Source organism: Alexandromys fortis, unplaced genomic scaffold (genome assembly GCF_014885135.2).
Source record: "Alexandromys fortis isolate MF-2015 unplaced genomic scaffold, M_Fortis_MF-2015_v1.1 scaffold_0, whole genome shotgun sequence".
Lineage (NCBI taxonomy): Eukaryota > Metazoa > Chordata > Mammalia > Rodentia > Cricetidae > Alexandromys > Alexandromys fortis.
This window is the reverse complement of record NW_026067949.1, coordinates 16,954,649-16,972,923: the sequence shown is the minus strand read 5'-3', so window position 1 is coordinate 16,972,923 and position 18,275 is coordinate 16,954,649. Positions and strand designations below refer to the sequence as shown.

Sequence of the window (18,275 nt, the reverse complement as noted above, 5' to 3'; positions counted from 1 at the left end):
ATTTGATCATGTTATATTTTAATTTGTAAAGACAAAAATGACAAGCAATTTATTTACATAAAACTGTACAAAAGCAAATTAAATTATGTAAAGGATTTCATAAATAGGTGGACGAGTGTTTAATACATTTCGCCATGTTTAGCAAAGTCGCGTGCATAGTGACATAATCAATGATGATTAATTGTTCTCGGCTTCACTATCAACATCCAAGTAGCAGAACAATAGTCAGCGATGAGCATTACAAACAGATCGTACCACACGGAATGCAAGTGCTTTAAAACGTAAGACAGTAGTCTGAAAGTAAACCCTAGGTAGCTGAACGAATGAGGCTGCATCCAGATGTCACACACACCGCGCCTGGGTCACCACCCACAAGTTTTCTCATATTCCTGATGAACTTTTCTTCTATTTATTATATTAAGGATGCAGCTATTTATTTATGACCAACATAACCTATCATTTGAAATGTCATAGGTCTTAAGATTTCCCCCAGCTGCTTTAAGATGGCTGTTTAATTCCTAGCAATTTCTCTCTGGCCTGTGTGTTTCCTTTTGTATTTTCCTCTTACCCGGCCTCCCCAGGGTAGCCTTTCAGGCACACATCCTGTGTTCCACCTTAGTTCTTCCTCTCATAAAAATAATGCCTCCTTTGTTTTTAAAACTCAGGCAACAGGCCAGTCAAAAAAATCAGACAACAATAGTATCTGGAGATTCAGACAGAGCAGTCAACTTTAAACAGATGCTGCAGACATTTAAATACACATACGTTTTTACAGTTGCTCAATTTGTAAGTGTGCCCTAATGTATAATCATGCAGAAGTCCACGTGAGAGTCTGTGTACAGAAAACAAAGAGAGTTTATATACTGTACAACCCAAAATTATAGAACACCTAAAAAAATGAAAAAAATAAGATTTCTAAATCAATATTCTACCTTGCGAAATGGACTCATTTCACCCCTGATAACACTTCCCTATGTGATTGTATAACCAGTGATTTCATTGTCCAGTGAAATTTAAGCAGCCCCATATTAATGCCTGAATCCTATCTCATGAATGAACAGTATTTAAGACTGGTCTATTATCCGAGTTTGTCAGAAGGCAAATTTTTAATATATTATTTATTCTCAGAAAATAAACATGGATAAATATACAGGATCAAAAAAGTTGGGAATAGCCCCTTTCCCCTCATTATCCAAACCCAACAACCATTTGTTTGTTTGTTTGTTTTTTTACCATAACAAGAGGTATAAAAGGCACAGTTGCTTATTTTGCATTCACTCATTTATTTATTTTTTTGTTTTTATTTTTTTTTTCAAAAGCACTCTATATATGGAGTGGCACCAGATTTAACCTATTCAAAATAAAAGTCATACAAACACAAAATATATTTCTGTGTCATGCCAGCTCATTATATAATAAACATGTTATGATAACTAATTCTACTAGAATTACTTCAAATACTTACAGTACACTGAATTTTATTCTTTCACATCCATTTTACTTCTAAAGAGAGGTTCACACGCTAAATGACAATGACATGGCTGCCTGGCATGTGGTGCAAACATCATTGTGGAATGTGGATTGAATAAATCTGTAGGTCCAGTGTGACCTGTATTAGCTTAATAGACAACCAAAGGATTTAAAGAGTGAAATGAGCTATCTAGTGGCTTCAAGTGTCCCAAGAAAAAAAGAAATATGCATATAAAAAAGTGTTGAACATCAGTGTTATGCAACTATTTCCTTTGTAACGTGCAAGAAAAATATGTATACATTTTCATAAGTATCTTTAGAAGTATTTTGTCTTAATAGGTACTTACAGATTATACAAGGCAGAACTGCTTGAATGCAGTTTTCTAACAAAGTTCTAAAATTTCATCTTTCCATAGAGTAAATCATAACCAAACATAAGCATGTTCAATTATTGATATTTTAGTCCAAGGTTTTTTATCTCAATTACATCTTGTTTCATTCTACCTATTATACATAAACTAACATCAAAAGGAAAATTCCACTCAAGAAAGAGCATAAGGAAATGATCCCAAAAGACCCACCAGAGAAATATCCCTCAAAGATAAGTGTTTTGATGACCTACTGTGAATTATTAACCTATAGCCTAGGTGTCTTCACCTTATAGTCTAAAAATTTCTGCAAAGCATGAAACTACCCAAAGCTACAGAGTCTCTACAGTTTTGTAGAAAGTTCTCAAGGCTGTGCCTTTACCAAGGTACCGACATTCAGTGATGAGAACATTTGTTCTCTTTACCTGCCATCCCCTATTCTTCCCATGGATTGTCACTTTCTTCTGAATGCCCCAGCTCAAATTTCAATTTTTAAAAATCATCTTGCATAGAGCAAAGATCTCAAAGTCTGCATATTCTGTATCCCTTGACAAATCTACATACTTGGCAAATTCGAGGTGCATATATTATGATAAATATTACTGTCCAGGACTCATTCTTTCATGTTCAGAAATTGTTTGAGGTGCATATCAAATAATTTTCTAATCAAAGTCAATTAAGGGGTTATATTATTTAAATGTTGTCTCAAAATGTTTCTGTATTGCACAGAATTAGAAATTAATGCACTTCTGTTCTGACCAAGTGAAAAAATGCAATTATTTAGAAATGATAATAGGATCATTAAGAAAAGCTGGGATCCTAAAATAACAATAGGAGACCTCCTAAAAGCAAATTCCAGTGTGTCTTTCCATATCTCACTATGCATCAATATGACTTTAAAAAGTAGAACCTTCCCTGACAGTAATATATGAGGCTAGACTTGGGCTTTGATCAGTTGCCTATCATACTAAACATGTGTTTCATTAGTTCTTTAATTTTCTGAGCATTCAGCTAAAATGCATTTTCAAATGAGACTGTTTTCTGGGGAAAGAGTTAATATAAAACAGGTTAATATCTGAGTGTATCTGTGTCTACATGGAGACTGTTGCTTCTGTTGTCTAGTGGATTTCTATGTCAAGGCCAAATCAACCTCATTACTTCCCTGATCTGCCATGTAATCTTTGGCCTCATAATGACATAATAGTTCAAGTTCATTCATTAGTGATTCTATTCCAAAACATATTTTACAAGTCATAATTCATGTAATTGATGTGTCAAGACTGGGTGAATATAATCTGTGAATGTATGGAAAAGAAGTTGATGCCCTTGACCTGAAAATAATAACAGCGTATGGCATCTTGGGACTGCATTCTCCCACTGAGTTTGACTTTGCTCTTAATGTCTGTTTAATAATTAAAGCTGTAGTCTTCCTAAACAACTTTTTCAAAAGGTCCCCTGTATAAAGACTGCACCATTAAAGGGATTATTATAAATTCCAAAGGGCTGACATTAACAATAATAAATTGGTAATCTCATGTCTGAAGTATATTTTCACTGGTCCTGCATTAGTCAGTCAGATGACACTCAAATAAATCAAAGTGACCAAAATCATGCTTCAGGTTGGGGATAATGAGGGTGTGCTGTGTTCTGCTAATCAGACTTGTTACCATGAAAAGAACTTGCAATCATCTTTTTGTTGTTGTTGTTGTTGTTATTTGGGTTTGAGTGGGTAGGGGTAGGAAAAAGAGAGTAGATGTTGGGGATCAGTGAAGGGTGTAGACATGCAAGTGACAAGAATGGATTCTACTTTGTACATTGTCATCAGGCAAACAATATCACTAAAGGCCTGATTTGGAGGCGAAAGTGGCAGGAACGCTTTGTCTCTTTGGTAGCCCCCTCTTTGTGATTTAAATGGTTTTACTTTGTCATGTTTTTGCCCTTAACTCTCCTCCTACATGAAAAGAACTTTGCTGTCGCTCCTGGACAGCCTACAGGTAAACTTCTCTTCTAGTGAGAGTGTTGACAGGAGATGGCTTATATTCCCCTGTTTTTGTTAAAGGGATATCCTCAGGGTTGGCTTCCTCACTTTTGCTGAAACTAGCTGCACTGAAGGTCTCGTAGGATGAGGTCAACTTTTTGTTCAGGAGGTTTCTGTTGCGGTCACCCATGATGGCAGCTTCGCCATTGGCCAGCTTTTCCTGGCTTCCTCGTTCATCAACAGGCATGAAAGTGGAGAGTTTGGGCTGGCTCTTCTTCCTCTCAGGGGAAGTGCGCACTGGCATCCAGCAGGAGTCTGAGTGGCCATACTCATCACATTCACGGGTGCACTTGCCAGTCAGAGCTACATCTGGAAGAGGCCTTGAATCTGAAAGACAAGAAGAAAAACATCAGTGTTAGACATGATTCAACAGGGTTTCCTGCGGCATATGAGCCTGCTACTCATTACTCCAGAGAACAGTACTTATTTCATGTATAGTAAAGATAAGGTTTTGCAAAAAATAAGTACTATGGAAAAGAGAAATGGAGAAATGCTAATTTGTGTATGTAAAATAAGCAGTTATATATTCATTTGGTATATTGCAAAGGCATGCAGATATTCTCAAGTGCTAAGTGAATATATATATATATATATTTTTTTTTTTCAATGGATTTTAATTTTCCACATAAACAAGAAAAATTATTAAATCCTAAAACATAATTTTCTGTATCTATACAGTTCTGTATCTATACAGTTCTCCCGCAAATAGTCTGCTGTTGTCAATTGGATTCACTTATGCATTATTCATAGAATACGCAAATAGGCAGAACCTTATACTTAAAATATATTCTAAGACACAAAGGTGACTGAGAAATAAAACCTAAACTGACAGTACATTAAATGATACTAAGTTCAAAAGCAAAGAACAAGCAGGTTACAGTTGTGAGCACATTAGCAATAGCACCCCAAATCCAATCCCACCACCCTCCATCCCCTACCACCACGACAGATGACCTAATGTGTGTGGGAAGACAGTGCCTGTGTGTTACTTGGAAATACATCTACAAACGAACTTGCTGAATGGAAATCTGGGATACAATGTATTGAATAAGTGTGGTTATATTCAGAAATGATCGATGGAAGGGCATATGTTTCTAATTAATGTTGTTTATCAAAGGAATGGGAAATTTCTTCCATTTCCCAACACCTAAGTCATTTCTACAGAGTTCTTAGAGATTGCAATTAAATATTGCAGTTATAGTATGCATGGATAAAATCATGATGTGTGATTATACACTTTCTTAGAATTACAAATCTACTTACTGACTTTTGCTAATTTTTAGAGAGATAAAGAGACAAAAACTTGTTCTACCATAGCAGATTTTGAAACAGTAACTTGTAGGTTTTAATTTAATGCATTGTATAGTTTAATTTATTACACATAAAAGCACAATATGATATCACCCCAATGAATATCATAATGGGTATTGACTTATTATAATTGGACTTAAAAATAAACCAATTCTGACTCCAACATGGATACTTATAAATAGTAAAATATTCATAATCCCACGTACTTTAGGTTTTAAAATGACAGAGTTGTTTATATGATTCTCAGCAGTTTTAAGTTTTATTTTACTATATGCCATAACTATTCAATAATTTGTTTATATTATTTTCCTTTATAGATGGGTTACTAACAGATATTCATTGAAAGTATTCATACTTCAAGTTGAATTCTGGTGCATAAATTCTTTAAGAGTCCAGTGAAGTAAAGGTGGGTAAGTTAGAGAGACTGGTTAGCAGTTAAGAGCACTGGCTACCCTTTGGAAGACTTGGATTCCATTTCTAGCATCCACACAGTAACTCACAAACTGTAACTCCAGTTCTCAGGAATCTGATGCCCTCTTCTGGTCTTAATGGATACCAGGCATACAAATGAACACAATTATAATATGCAGACACACCACATCATACCACCATCACACACACACACCACATACCACCACACACACACACGCACACACACACACACACACACACACACACCTTCGTTACTTTCTTAATGCTGAACCCGTTTGCTGCATCATCTCTTAAAAAAGCGAAACAAACAAAAGTTAATGTTTTTTTTAAATATGATTTTGTAATCCATTTGATTTACATAGGGAATATGAAATCTGTGGAGATATAAAACCCATCTTGATTGACATACATACTTTGAATAAAAAACAATTTGATCATGTCTATTTTATCACTCCAAGCATTTATTTTACTCGCCTCTTTCAGAAATTCAAAGCACTTTTTCTCCTTATTGTTGTAATAGAGGAGGAGCAGGATGCTTTTCGTTCTGCCTGGCTCCTGGCCGCTGGACTAGCTTAACCCCAAAATAATTACACAGAAACTGTATTCATTAAACACTGCCTGGCCCATTAGTTCTAGCCTCTTATTGGCTAACTCACATCTTGATTCAACCCATTTCTAATAATCTGTATAGCCACTTTACTGTGGCTTACCGGTAGGAGACTAACCAGGGTCCATCTCAAAGAGGAGAGCCATGGTGTCTGCCACACTGCCTTCTTTCTTTCAGCCTCCAGTCCTGTCTTCCCCGCCTAAGTTCTCCCCTACCAAAAGGCCTAGGCAGTTTCTTTATTCGACCAATGAAAGCAGCACATAGAAAGAAGACCCTCCTACACCACCTTATAGAATTTATCCAGCATACATAAGAACACTGGCATTTAGTTACTGAAACAGGAAATATCTTCATGGAAGAGGTGGTTATTTCTGGCTGAAATGACACCAAATTGTTCTCTATCATTTCATCCTGTTTCTTTGCATACATAATGGGCTCTGTAGCAAGATGCTTTGTAGAAATCTTTATTTATAGTTTTAAATTGATTGCCTTTTTTGAGATGTATTTAGAAGAGACTGAACAGGTATGCTGATGTTCCAACCACTCTTCTTATTACTCTGGTAAATTGTATGTAAGTACTAAAAGATTTAATTGATTTGAATTTGATTCATTTTCTAATCATCTACTCATGAAGTATTCAATCTTCCCCTCTGTCCTTACTTCACAATCTAGAGTATTTTCTACTAAAAATGTTTTCTTCTTACCACTTTTAATGACAGGCATTGTACATTCCCCCCGCCACAGTCTATTTCAGTCTATTTGCAAGCTGCCACTTCTCTATCCAAAAAGCACTACTTCTAATAAGAACCTCCTGTCATTTCCAAAGTCAAGCACATGATTGGGGACCACAGTGGAGTTGACAAGCCTAATTGGCTGAGACATGTTGCACTGTTTGGCATCAAATTTAGAAAATAATCAAGAACAACTATAAGGGAGTCATCAGGAGCAATCAAAACTTTCCATCCTGATGACTGAAATAAATCTTCAAAAGCAATGCCAATGATTAATCCACGCAATTTGTATTATGAAGCAATTTATTAAAGGAATTGATGAGTATAATAGTAGTTCTCTGTGATTATATGTTTTTCTTATTTCAATGATACAGGCATATATTATTATTACCATTTAAGAAAGTTATATGGGAACATTGAAGATCATTGAGATTAATTCTCTCTTCCATAAAAGGCTTTTAAAATATCCTGTAGGATTATGGGGGCCAACTTTCTATAACCATTACCTCCTTTTAGCCTTTAAAAGAAGTATTTTGCTTTTTGAGACAGGGTTTCCTAGAACTCTCTCTGTAGACCAGGTTGATGTCAAGTTTAGAGACCTTCCTGTCTCTGAATCCTGAGTGTTGGGGTTAAAGGCAAGTGCCACTACCACACAGCAAAAATGCATTTTTTAACCTCTGAAAAAGTTATTATATCTTTAATGTAGTATTATTCTAATTATTTTCAACAGAATAAAGATGGAAAACAGCTAATGTAAATCTTGTTAGCATGTAATACATTAATAGAAACATAAAATGCCCCATTTGGAAACATAATATTCTCTAAATATGATTTCAAGATAAAGCAGCTGTTTAAAGGTCTCAATTTTCTGCCTATTTATTTATTTAGTGTGCATGCATGTATTAATTTATGTCTATACAAATATGCACATTATGAAATGCATGCTTATATCAGTGGACAACATGTAGGAGCAGGTTCTCTCCTCCTGTGATGTGGATCTTAGGAACCAAACTGAGGGCTTTAGCCTTGGTGGAAAATGCTTTTGCTTTTTGAGCTCAAATCCTATTTTTTTTACGAAATATTAAGGAGAATCGAAGTAGACATGGTATTCAATAAGTCTTTTCCTGATTAACAATACTTGTGTGACTCTCCATTTTAAAGGAATTATAAAATTTACTAGAGAGATTACATTGGTTTGAACAGCTAAAGTCCTTTCATAAAATTAGCTTCTTACTCAAAAGCACAGTTTCAAGCCATTACAATAGCAAGGAATCCTAGAGTAGTTTGGAATATGGGAAGTACCTTCCTATAGTCTCCATTTTCTTATCACTTCAATTGGAGACCAAGGAAGGCAGATGCATTAAGGAGTCAAACCTATGGAATACTGAGGTCAAAGAGTAAGTGTTCTGACTTTTACTTTAGGGTGGTTTCTCCATTTTGCCACATTGCTTCTTTCTAAAATATAATAGAGGAGTTATTTAGAGGTCAATTTCTGCTACCCAAACCACCAAGAGAGAGACTGCTAAGAAAGAGAAGTATCTAAATAGCACAGAAAACTGATGCCACATACTGTTTACCACCTAGTACAAAGAAAGGCTTAAAACACTTAAAAACACTGTCAATCTCCTAAAGTAGGGAAAATCATACACTAATTTAACAAGTAAAGCTCTTTCTCCAAAGGGATTTTTATTCTTACTAGGAAGGGAGGATGTATGGAATCACAGGCAGAGACTTCAAGGTGCTGCTTTAACTAATTCAACAAGAATGACAGACTCCAATGGAGGTGACAGTGTGAAGGGAGGAAATCTCATGATGCCTCAATGCTAGACAAAGAACTAGAGATAATTACTGCTGAGAACAGGGGAACTACTCTTCCCCCAATGAAAATCACCCACATACATTAGCAAATATTCAGTCCTGAATTCATGGGCACATCAATAACATTATACAGATTGTGCATACACATACACACAAGCACGTATCGATATAAATAGGTAGATATACGCATATATGTAAATATGTACACACATATGTAAACACAGAGACACATAAACACACACACACAAACACGTAACAACATTTAAGGCAATAGACACCATGAATCTTAGAGAGAATAGAAGGATACATTGGAAGAGCTGGAGGAGGAAAGGGAAAAGAGGAAGTAATGTAATAATTTCATTAAGAAAAATAAAAAAGAAAGGCGGGTAGGTAATATGTACAATATTTAGAAACAACAATAAAGCTAAGATTTACAGAGACACTCAGTGTCTCCAGATGGCTGCCTACAGCATTTGACCCATCATTATTCTCAAAGAGCACAGAGGACTTTTTCGTTCAACTGTAGATGGTTTTGCAGGTGGAAGTTGGTGTATGTGATGATGCTTCTTGTCAGAATTCTGGCAACTGTATTTCAGGTCCTTGACTGGGACTAAGGACACACTGTTCTTACCATTCACTAGCGAAAGCATGCAGATGTTGTACTGTGCTTTGAAATCTTCCTAGTGAGGCTTTATTTTTAAACTGTATATATCATTTGTTTTACTTACAAATTACTTAATTTGCACACCCCATGAGATAAATGGATTGTTCTTCAGTGTTTTACATTTCAAACATTCATGACAATCCTCCACTTTGATCTTTAAAATCAAGTTTCTGCCTATTCTTTACAAAACTTTGTGAAAGGGAAATGTACTTTCTTCTTTCTACGGAAAATGTGTTGACACCTTTTCCTCTTTTTTCTAGTTTAAAGACATCTTGTTCTTGAGTTCCAGAAAATGAAAATGCTATGTTCTTCTAAAAGCATCTTTAAATTCTACTGAAATTTGGCAATTAGATGGTGTTTTACTACGCTTAATTATTTAAACAAGTGAGACCAGCAAAATGACTTAGCAGGTGAAGATGCCTACTACCAAGCTTAAAAACCTTAGCTCATCAAGACCCACCTGAGAATTAAACCTGCCAGTTCTTCTTCGAAAATTTATGCATTTCTCACTGTAGTTTTCTAAAAAATAAGTACTAATAGTTAAAAGAAGCTAACTTTGTGATACAAACTTCACCTCAATGGCTGTCACTGTCTTTAAAGGCTTGCTGCTGTTCTTAGTTTGAAAAGCACAATGTAGCTCATCGTTTACTTAAAAATTTGTCAAATAAGCAACAAATGAACCTAAGACTCAGAGGTTATAATTATGGCCAAGACAATGAAAACAGGACTAATACCTAAAACACAGTGTAGCTTTCTGATATTAAAGGGATAAGACAAAAAGGCTACTCATCCTAAACTCTGCTAACTTTCTGATAAATGTACATGATTGGGCCAAATGAGACCATTAAAGCCCATCTATTCCTCTAATCTCTCTGCACACACCTCTTTAATGTCTCATAATAGCTCCTGCTACAAAGGTGTTGTTTCGAAAACCAGGGTCGTACTGACAACTAAAGGCAAAAAAAAAAAAAAAAAAAAAAAAAAAAAAAAAAAAAAAAAAAAAAAAAAAAAAGATGGTGCACTGTCCCCAGCATGGCCTTCTAAAGGCCTGGCAGCATTTGCAACGGCTCCAAGAGTTCTGGGGCCACCATCGGAAAAGAAATTCTCATTTGTCCTAAAGATGATTGCCACTGGAGAAAGAACTCTGGCTGTCAAAGCTGTCTCAGTAAACCCATCCCCCAGGCAGCGAAGTGGCTGACTGTAGCTCATAGAGTAGCCTAGCAAAAGCCAACAGGCAAACAGAGATGCTAACTCCTGAATCAGGAGCAGCAGGAAGTCTGTGTTGTTTGAAGCACTAACTTGTTTGTTGAGAGGTGGAAGGAGGGGCGGGGGGAGGCAGAACTAGATCACATAAATAAGGACCACAGATGAGCCAACCATGCTGCCTATAATATATTAACTGCTCCCAAGTGATGCTTTCTTCCTCATTCATGTCCCCTTCGTAGATAAAATTTGGCCATTATTACTCCAGATACATTGTTTTCAGAGAAAATGTTCAGAGATATAATCACATTTAATTAAGAAGTTCAAACAGAGGACTCGCTCATAAACTGTTCCAAACTTGGCTGCTTTAATTACAGAAATTCACTGTGCTATACCTTGGAGTGTTTTCATTCAGTGCTGACATGTCTAGACAATATTAAAATGTCTAAAAATGTTTGAAAGCATCAGCAACTTTGCTTTGTACCTTAGGCTAAGCTCAGTTAAATGGCAATTGAATGTATTGCAAGAAGCATTTGCTGCCCTGAGGTTTAGAGCACTGTCGTTCTGAATGTGGCTTCACTTCACACAGCCATGGCTCCACACACTCATCCCAGGCATGCCTGCTGAAACAACACAAATATGAAGCTGCTCGTTGGCACATGAAAACGGCATAATAGCAGAAAACAATAGGGTGACAGCTTGGGCATGATCAGTTAAGGGACATCAGATAGGGCTTCTGTTTGAATCCTCTCTTCATCCAGGCCAAATCAGAGGTAGCAGAGCATCAGGCGATGAAGCAGAGAGTAAGGAGTAGAAAGAAGTTCTGCAGACGGGCTGAAGCTCTGAAACCCATGAAGGAACCAGGACATTTATTTCACCAGCTCCCACTGAGAGCAGACACAGTTTGGGGCCATCATTTTGTATGTGTATTTTTCCACTCTGTGATTTGCCTTCCAATCTCTTGGATTCTTTCTGGAATTCATCTACTTGAGGATTTATGGACATCATTCTTCTGTTGTAAACTAAGAGTTTTCCCTTCTCTAACATGTAGATATAATCTTCCATACAGTAGTTGCAGCTCAGAATACACAAGTCAGAGTACCAATTTATATCCCACGTCATAATAGATGGGCAAAAAAGGGTGTAGTTTGGCACTTAGTTTTCCCCAACCCACTAGAATTAAAATCAAATGTTAAGAAAATCATAACAATTCAGAACTTAGTTTCAAATAATTGAAATTATCTGTAGCAACTGTCTCTGAGTAAGAAAAGATTTAAAAAAAATACAAAGAGGATAAAAAAAAAACAGAATTGATTAGGTTAAAATTTTAAATGCCCAAGTTTAAAAGACTCGATAATTTGTGAGTTTTTATTTAGCGGAGAATTAGTGCTTTGAGATGTGTTTATCGAGCTGAAAACTTTCTTTCCAAAAAATCAGACTTCATCATTTGCTTCCAACAAGGGTCTTGTACTATCGGTCACTTATCCCAGGAAAGCAAAATAAATTCTTGTTATAATGGAATTTTAAACAAAGCCAGTAATGGTTAGATAAAAAAAAAGTTGTTAGCTTTTTTATTATTTTAGCTACATTATAATGGTTTGCTTAGAAATTGTCACTTGGGTGGTACTAAAAGATTAGTAAGTATCAATTTATAATCACTTTATACTAATGGCCTGAAATTTCTGAGTTTTAAGACAACTGGGTGATTATCATCTGCTGTCATAACCATTTTCCTCATTAGTTCTATAGTCTGATGGTTAGTCAATTGCTTATTGCTGGCCAGGAAGCTACAGAATGTATACTCAACACTAAATAAAACTTCTTTAAGAATGGAGGTTTATAGCACATAGCGATTCTATTGCTATAGGAATACCTCTGGGTTCCATACTTAAAGGCAGTGGGAATCTTATCGTTGATTCCAAAACAATACACTGCACTAGACTGTTATATTATTGTATTGTATAAGTAAAAGTGTAAAAGGAAAGAAAACTGAAAAAGAATCATGCCATAGGTATTATTTCTTTTTATTTTCTCTTCATCATTGCAGAATATATTTTGAAGTAGGAAGTCAGAGAATAATAATACAATGTAAGATTCTACTAAATATACAGAAACTAAATAAATGTGATTTTTGCTAAATATTGATTTAAGATATTTTGGCCTTTGTGACTATATTGAGATGAAGTAGTAGCTATAACATTAAAGAATTTAATCGTGTTTTTTTTCAACAATTTTTTTGGCAGAAGTGTAAAACACATCATAGTAAAAATTTAAAAAAAACATAAAGAGTAGAATTGTAATGTAGTAAGACTAGTTTTGAACAAGGGCAAATCATAGCAATTTGAATTTATTCAATAATTTAATTTCTAAAGTAGCAAAATCCATGATGCTGAATCATTTTCCTTTTTCATATAGTGATCTTGAAAAATCCATAAATTATTCTAATTGCTGTGGGCTCTACCCAGGTATACTCTCAAACATTTTGCTTTGGGTTGTTTATTGGACTGTTTCCCTAAACACACAGAAAAGTTTATCTCACCAGAAATTTCTGTAAAAACAGGCTATTTGTGAGAGATTCCATTAGAGGTTGTAATCAGAGAGAAAGAGATTTCAACCACTGAGAAAGTTTCCAGTAAACAGTGAGTTCTGACGTACTGTCGAGAGATGCAGTTCTGAGTAAACATTCATGGGGAAATTTTTAGAACACTTAGAATGCTGGCTCCTGACGCTGATCAATAGGTTGATCGGCTGACACTACAAATGGCAATCACGATTAGGACCAAGAATGTTGACGAGCTCGGCGAGTCCAGTTAGGAAATCAAAGGGAAAGGGAAGAGATGACCTCGGCTGACCAGCTAACAAAACTCAATGAGCAGCTAAAGGTAGGGGTGGAAATCAATGAAGCAGCCCTAGATTAGTTTGCTCCATTGATTTTTGCTTCTCGTTGAAATGTTTTCTTTTATTTACTTCCTATTTCTTTTGAGCGTGTTAGAATAGCACTGCTGCACCTTTTTGAAGCCTTTGAAAAGAGAAGAAGACAGCTCTGGGCACACAATAATGTGTTTCAGTTCACCCTGCTAAAGTTGTGTGGGTTTATTGCAAACTCCAGTACATGTGTCCTCTAGCAATCCTTCTGGGGTAGGCAAAAATCTCACATCCACAAATGCTGACAGCAAGATCCCTGGAACCTGTGAATAAGTCAGGTAACATAATGAAAGGGAAAAATGATTTTCAAAAAAACCCTTAAAATTGTTAATATAGAGCCATAAAGATGAGAAATTATATTGGATTGTCCAATTACCCAAATTATAACCATGAGGGTGGGGTTTTGAGAGAAAGTGGGCGGTAGAAGATCATGTCAATGTCAGAGTAAAATGAAATAGAAGGAGTCCACCTGCATTGTTTCCACTGATGACAGGAGTTAAGACTACAAACCAAACAACATGGGAATACTCTAGGAACTAACAAAGACACAGAAATAATCTTCTTGAGTAAAGAAAAAGGAGAATCGATTTCAACCTTGTAACTTTTTTTGTAAAGCTCCTGATCTACTTAATTCTAATAGAAAGGATTTCCACTGTTTTGAGACCCAAAATTTGTGGTAAATTTCATAGAGGACACAGGAACCTTTACCTATTTATATTGCTCCTCTTGTAAAAGGCGAAAAGCAAGACTGTTCATATTCCACACTCTGAACGAAATGGAGGGGAAAACTGCCTTAAATTATATAGGTGTTGAATCATGTGACCTTAAAGTTATATAATCTAGCTAAAAACCTTAAAAATGTCAACTTTGCTCTGTTATCTAGTTGCCTGTATTATTTTCAAAGGATCAATCAACATAGTCAAATTTCATTCTGACCAATAATATGCAAGCAACTAACTTTTCAAGGGTAACCTTGAAGATTTCCTTCCCAACACTTTAGTTATATTTGTTGCTGGGATTCTTAGCAGTGACAACTAAGCCGTTCTAAAATTGGGTAGCATGATTCTTAAAATTAGAAAAGAAATTCACATTGCCGCTAAGTTGTAGAGAAGCAGGTAGTACAGCCCAGTATGTGTGACATTTATAGAACTTGTGTGACTTTGGGATCATTTAAGAACAATAATTAGAGTAAAATGTCTCTTTCTCCCTTTTAACACTTCTTTCATAAGCTTCATTAGAAACCCCAGACTGAGCACAGATGGCCCTACTGGATCTGGATTCTAACTTCCTCTACACTTTTCATCTTTTTTCCTTTAGTTTGTTTTTCCCACCTACCACCACAGCAGACAGATCCAATGATGTCATTTCTATAAACCCCGTGTCTTTTAATAACTTCATGACATTAATGAGTTTTTTCTTCTATTTCTTACCATTCATGAAACATTAATATGCAGTTCTAAGCTATTTCCTCGGGGTTTTGTTCTGGCTAGCATAATTTCCATCCTGACTCTTTTGTTTTTGTCCTGTCTTCATCATATCACTTAACACAGTGTACTGAAATCTGCCAATATTCATGTGACTTCATTTATAAAGTATAATTCGCTATGGGCAGAATGGCTCATGTAACTGTACCACCCTGGCTGCTGTCATCAGGCTAGTTTCATGCTCAGTAAGCATCTAGTAAGAAATGAGGGTCATGTAAAGGATACAGTTTATGTTATGTGTTTTCATGGTGGTCCTAGGAAGAACTATAAATGCCATTGGCCATATTGTGAATTGAAGAGACTTTTTCTTGTTACAATGAAATGGGCTGACTTGGAGGACCTTCTCTACTCACTCCCACCTAACAGCCTCTTACAGGGTCTGTATATAAGAAATCACTCTGGATAAGACTCTCGTTCCAAAGGAACAATATTGTTGGCTGGAAACAGCAACAGTTCAGATTTGCTACTCAGCCACGGGGGTGGGGGCTCTTTGGGGCATTGGTAGGGGGTACTACAAGAAAGCCCAACTGGAAAATTCTATCTGTGGTCTCAAGGCTATGCAGAAGCATGAATTAACTTGTTAGGTAGTTTTTAGGTCCTAATTGTTCAGTAGCTACGTCAGTGTCATCGAGAATTCTTACTGACCGTTGTGTATTTCTGTTAAGGATAAACCAGGGAAACAGAATTTACTACAAAGCTAAATACTTAATACGGTTATTATCAACAATGCACCATCCTTATTCCTTTGGATAAATTGCTTTCACTCTGGAGGAACAACTTAATGTGCAGGGAGCCAGTACGTGCAACCGCCATTGCAAGATGGCACCAGGCTCCTGCAGGGCTGGAGTAAACAACTCCATATAAGGTCTTAGCCAGAATCACTAACTCGAGCATGCTCACTGCAAGGAGCCAGCTTTTGCGGCTGCCATTACAGGATGGCACTGGGCCCCTGCAGGCTTGGGATAAGCAACTCCATATAAGGACATAGCCAGTACCACCATCTCGGGCATGCTCAGTGTCCTCAGTGTGCCGGACCTATCAGGGAGCTTGGAGTGGCTGCTGAGACACTTTGACCCATAGGAGGCCTGCAGTACCCCTAGTCCCTATATAAGCAGCTGCAGCTCAGAGCTAGGGGTTCCTCGCTTCCTGCTCTCCCTTCAACCAAGAGGCTCCAATAAAGCGTGATTTGGGAAGAATCCTTGTCTGGTGGCTGTTCTTTCCTGCTGGTCAGGGAGTTCACCACATTGATGGATCATAGACAATTTTTTTAGATCTGTTTTTCATAGTGAACATCATAACCCACAAAGAGTTGGTATTAAATCTATAGAAATAATTATAACCAGCTTTATATAGAGTTTATGCTGTTTTGTAATGATTTTACTTAAACTTTTCATGTGTGTACCCAAATGTGTGTATGTATGCACTTGATTCTATATTAATTTATGGTTATAGATCACATGGAAAAGGCCAAAGTTCCTAGTTTCTGTCACTTAAATCATATCAAAATTTAGGTGTGTTATTCAGCTGTAAAGTACTTTCTTATCCTGCACATGACTAGGTTCTATCCTCTGTATCATACACACACACAGAGAGAGAGAGAGAGAGAGAGAGAGAGAGAGAGACAGAGACAGAGACAGAGAGAGACAGAGACAGAGAAGACTACATGTAATAGCAATATGTAATCTTGGATATTTTAAAATAAATTATATGCTATTATGTGACATTTAGTACAATCTAATATATTTTTAATATGGACACAATGCTACCTGCGTTTGAAATTTTCCTCTTAGCTATTATTTAAAGTTGTACTTCAGAGACTAAATTTTCATTAAAAATAACTCAGGCAGCTCCAAAAGTGAGAGTCATTTACATGCTCAATAGTCATTTCAGGATGTCTATTGTAAATACACTTCCTACCTTGAGACATTCTGAATTGATAAGTATTTCCTTAGATGACAATTTCCTAGCATTGTGTGTATTGTAGTGAGATTTCACATAATCCACTGAAATCCACTGATCTAGCAATGTGTGTAATTGTAGTGAGATTTCACGTAATCCACTGAAATCCACTGATAGACTTTGGTTTACTTCAGTCAGCCAGATGGCAACAGAACCTTTAGAAAGAGATGGCTTCCTGTGCCTTCTTAAAGGTACATAGACAGTGAGATGGAAAACACATTTAAAGATGTCTAATTGTACTGCCTTTCTTATGCCTAAGTATTAATCTGTCACAATGTCAAATTATATACTTTTGGGCTTTTTCTTTGGCAAAACTTGTCTATGCTTAACAAACTCATAGTATAAAATATTCAAGAGTACAATTAGCATGTCATCTCTCCTGCAGATGATGTAGGAAAAGCATGAATCAGAGCTTAATAGTCAACATAATTTCATAGATAATCATGGCAAAATTATGGTACTGCAACAATTCAAAGGCGGTACAGTGGGGCTAACAGACAGTGACGATCAACTATTCATCTTTGCCATCTGCCTTACATGCTTTTATTTAAGTCTTTTTGTGTTTGTGTGCATTTTTGTTTTTGCCAGTGTTTTCAGTTTTGAGTTTGCCAGCAGTTGGCCTCACATAAGAAAATAGGTTTCATGGTGTAAACAGATTTTCCCATGTGTGCAATGAATTAGCTTCACTGGCTATTCTGTAGCACTTCAGCAAAGAAGACATGCTGGAGGGATTTCATTTTCATAAGTTTTTGAGGATTGGCCAATGTATCTCTTGAAATTCAAACACACCAATCCTATCAGAAAGAACAACAATAACTAAAAACAAAGCTGCAAGTATTGTAGTAATACAAACACTCATCAAAGCACATGTTTTGCAAGTTTTCATTTAAATGGCCCACTTCAAATTAATGTGCACTGTATTAACCATTGGCTTATACTCTGTGAGTGATGAAGAACATCAGAAGGAAACCACTGGCAAGTTCTGCCTTCCAACTTGTCAGCTTTTGCTATTCTGCAAAGATGCCAGTGGCTACTGGATTTCAGACATGTGGCAAGACACAGGAACTCAGAGAAAATCCCAGCAGGGAGTATGGAATAGAAAGAGGTAAAATTTTATTGAGTAAAACTGATACAGAATTTACAAGCTCCGCAAGTACAGAGCCCACTACTGGGGTTCCCAAAACTCTTCAGAATGTTTATCCCTGTGTTCAGGAAATACTGATTTGTCAGGACTGATTCTGAAAGCTTTCCAGGTGACTCATTGT

General features: G+C 36.4%; 1 protein-coding gene across 6 annotated transcripts in view; it reads right to left on the bottom strand.

Moving 5' to 3' along the window:
- Nucleotides 1-7: 7 nt before the first annotated feature.
- Nucleotides 8-18,275, bottom strand: part of Pcdh7 (protocadherin 7) — a 409,627-nt gene continuing 391,359 nt past the window's right edge. For 3 of the 6 annotated variants that reach the window (XM_050149940.1, XM_050149941.1, XM_050149942.1), the window contains exon 3: nucleotides 8-4,203. In XM_050149940.1, coding sequence (XP_050005897.1) covers nucleotides 3,827-4,203 — 377 coding nt within the window. In that variant the 3' untranslated portion in view covers nucleotides 8-3,826. The remainder of the gene's footprint in view (nucleotides 4,204-18,275) is intronic. The other 3 variants (XM_050149945.1, XM_050149946.1, XM_050149949.1) reach the window with 2 other exon arrangements.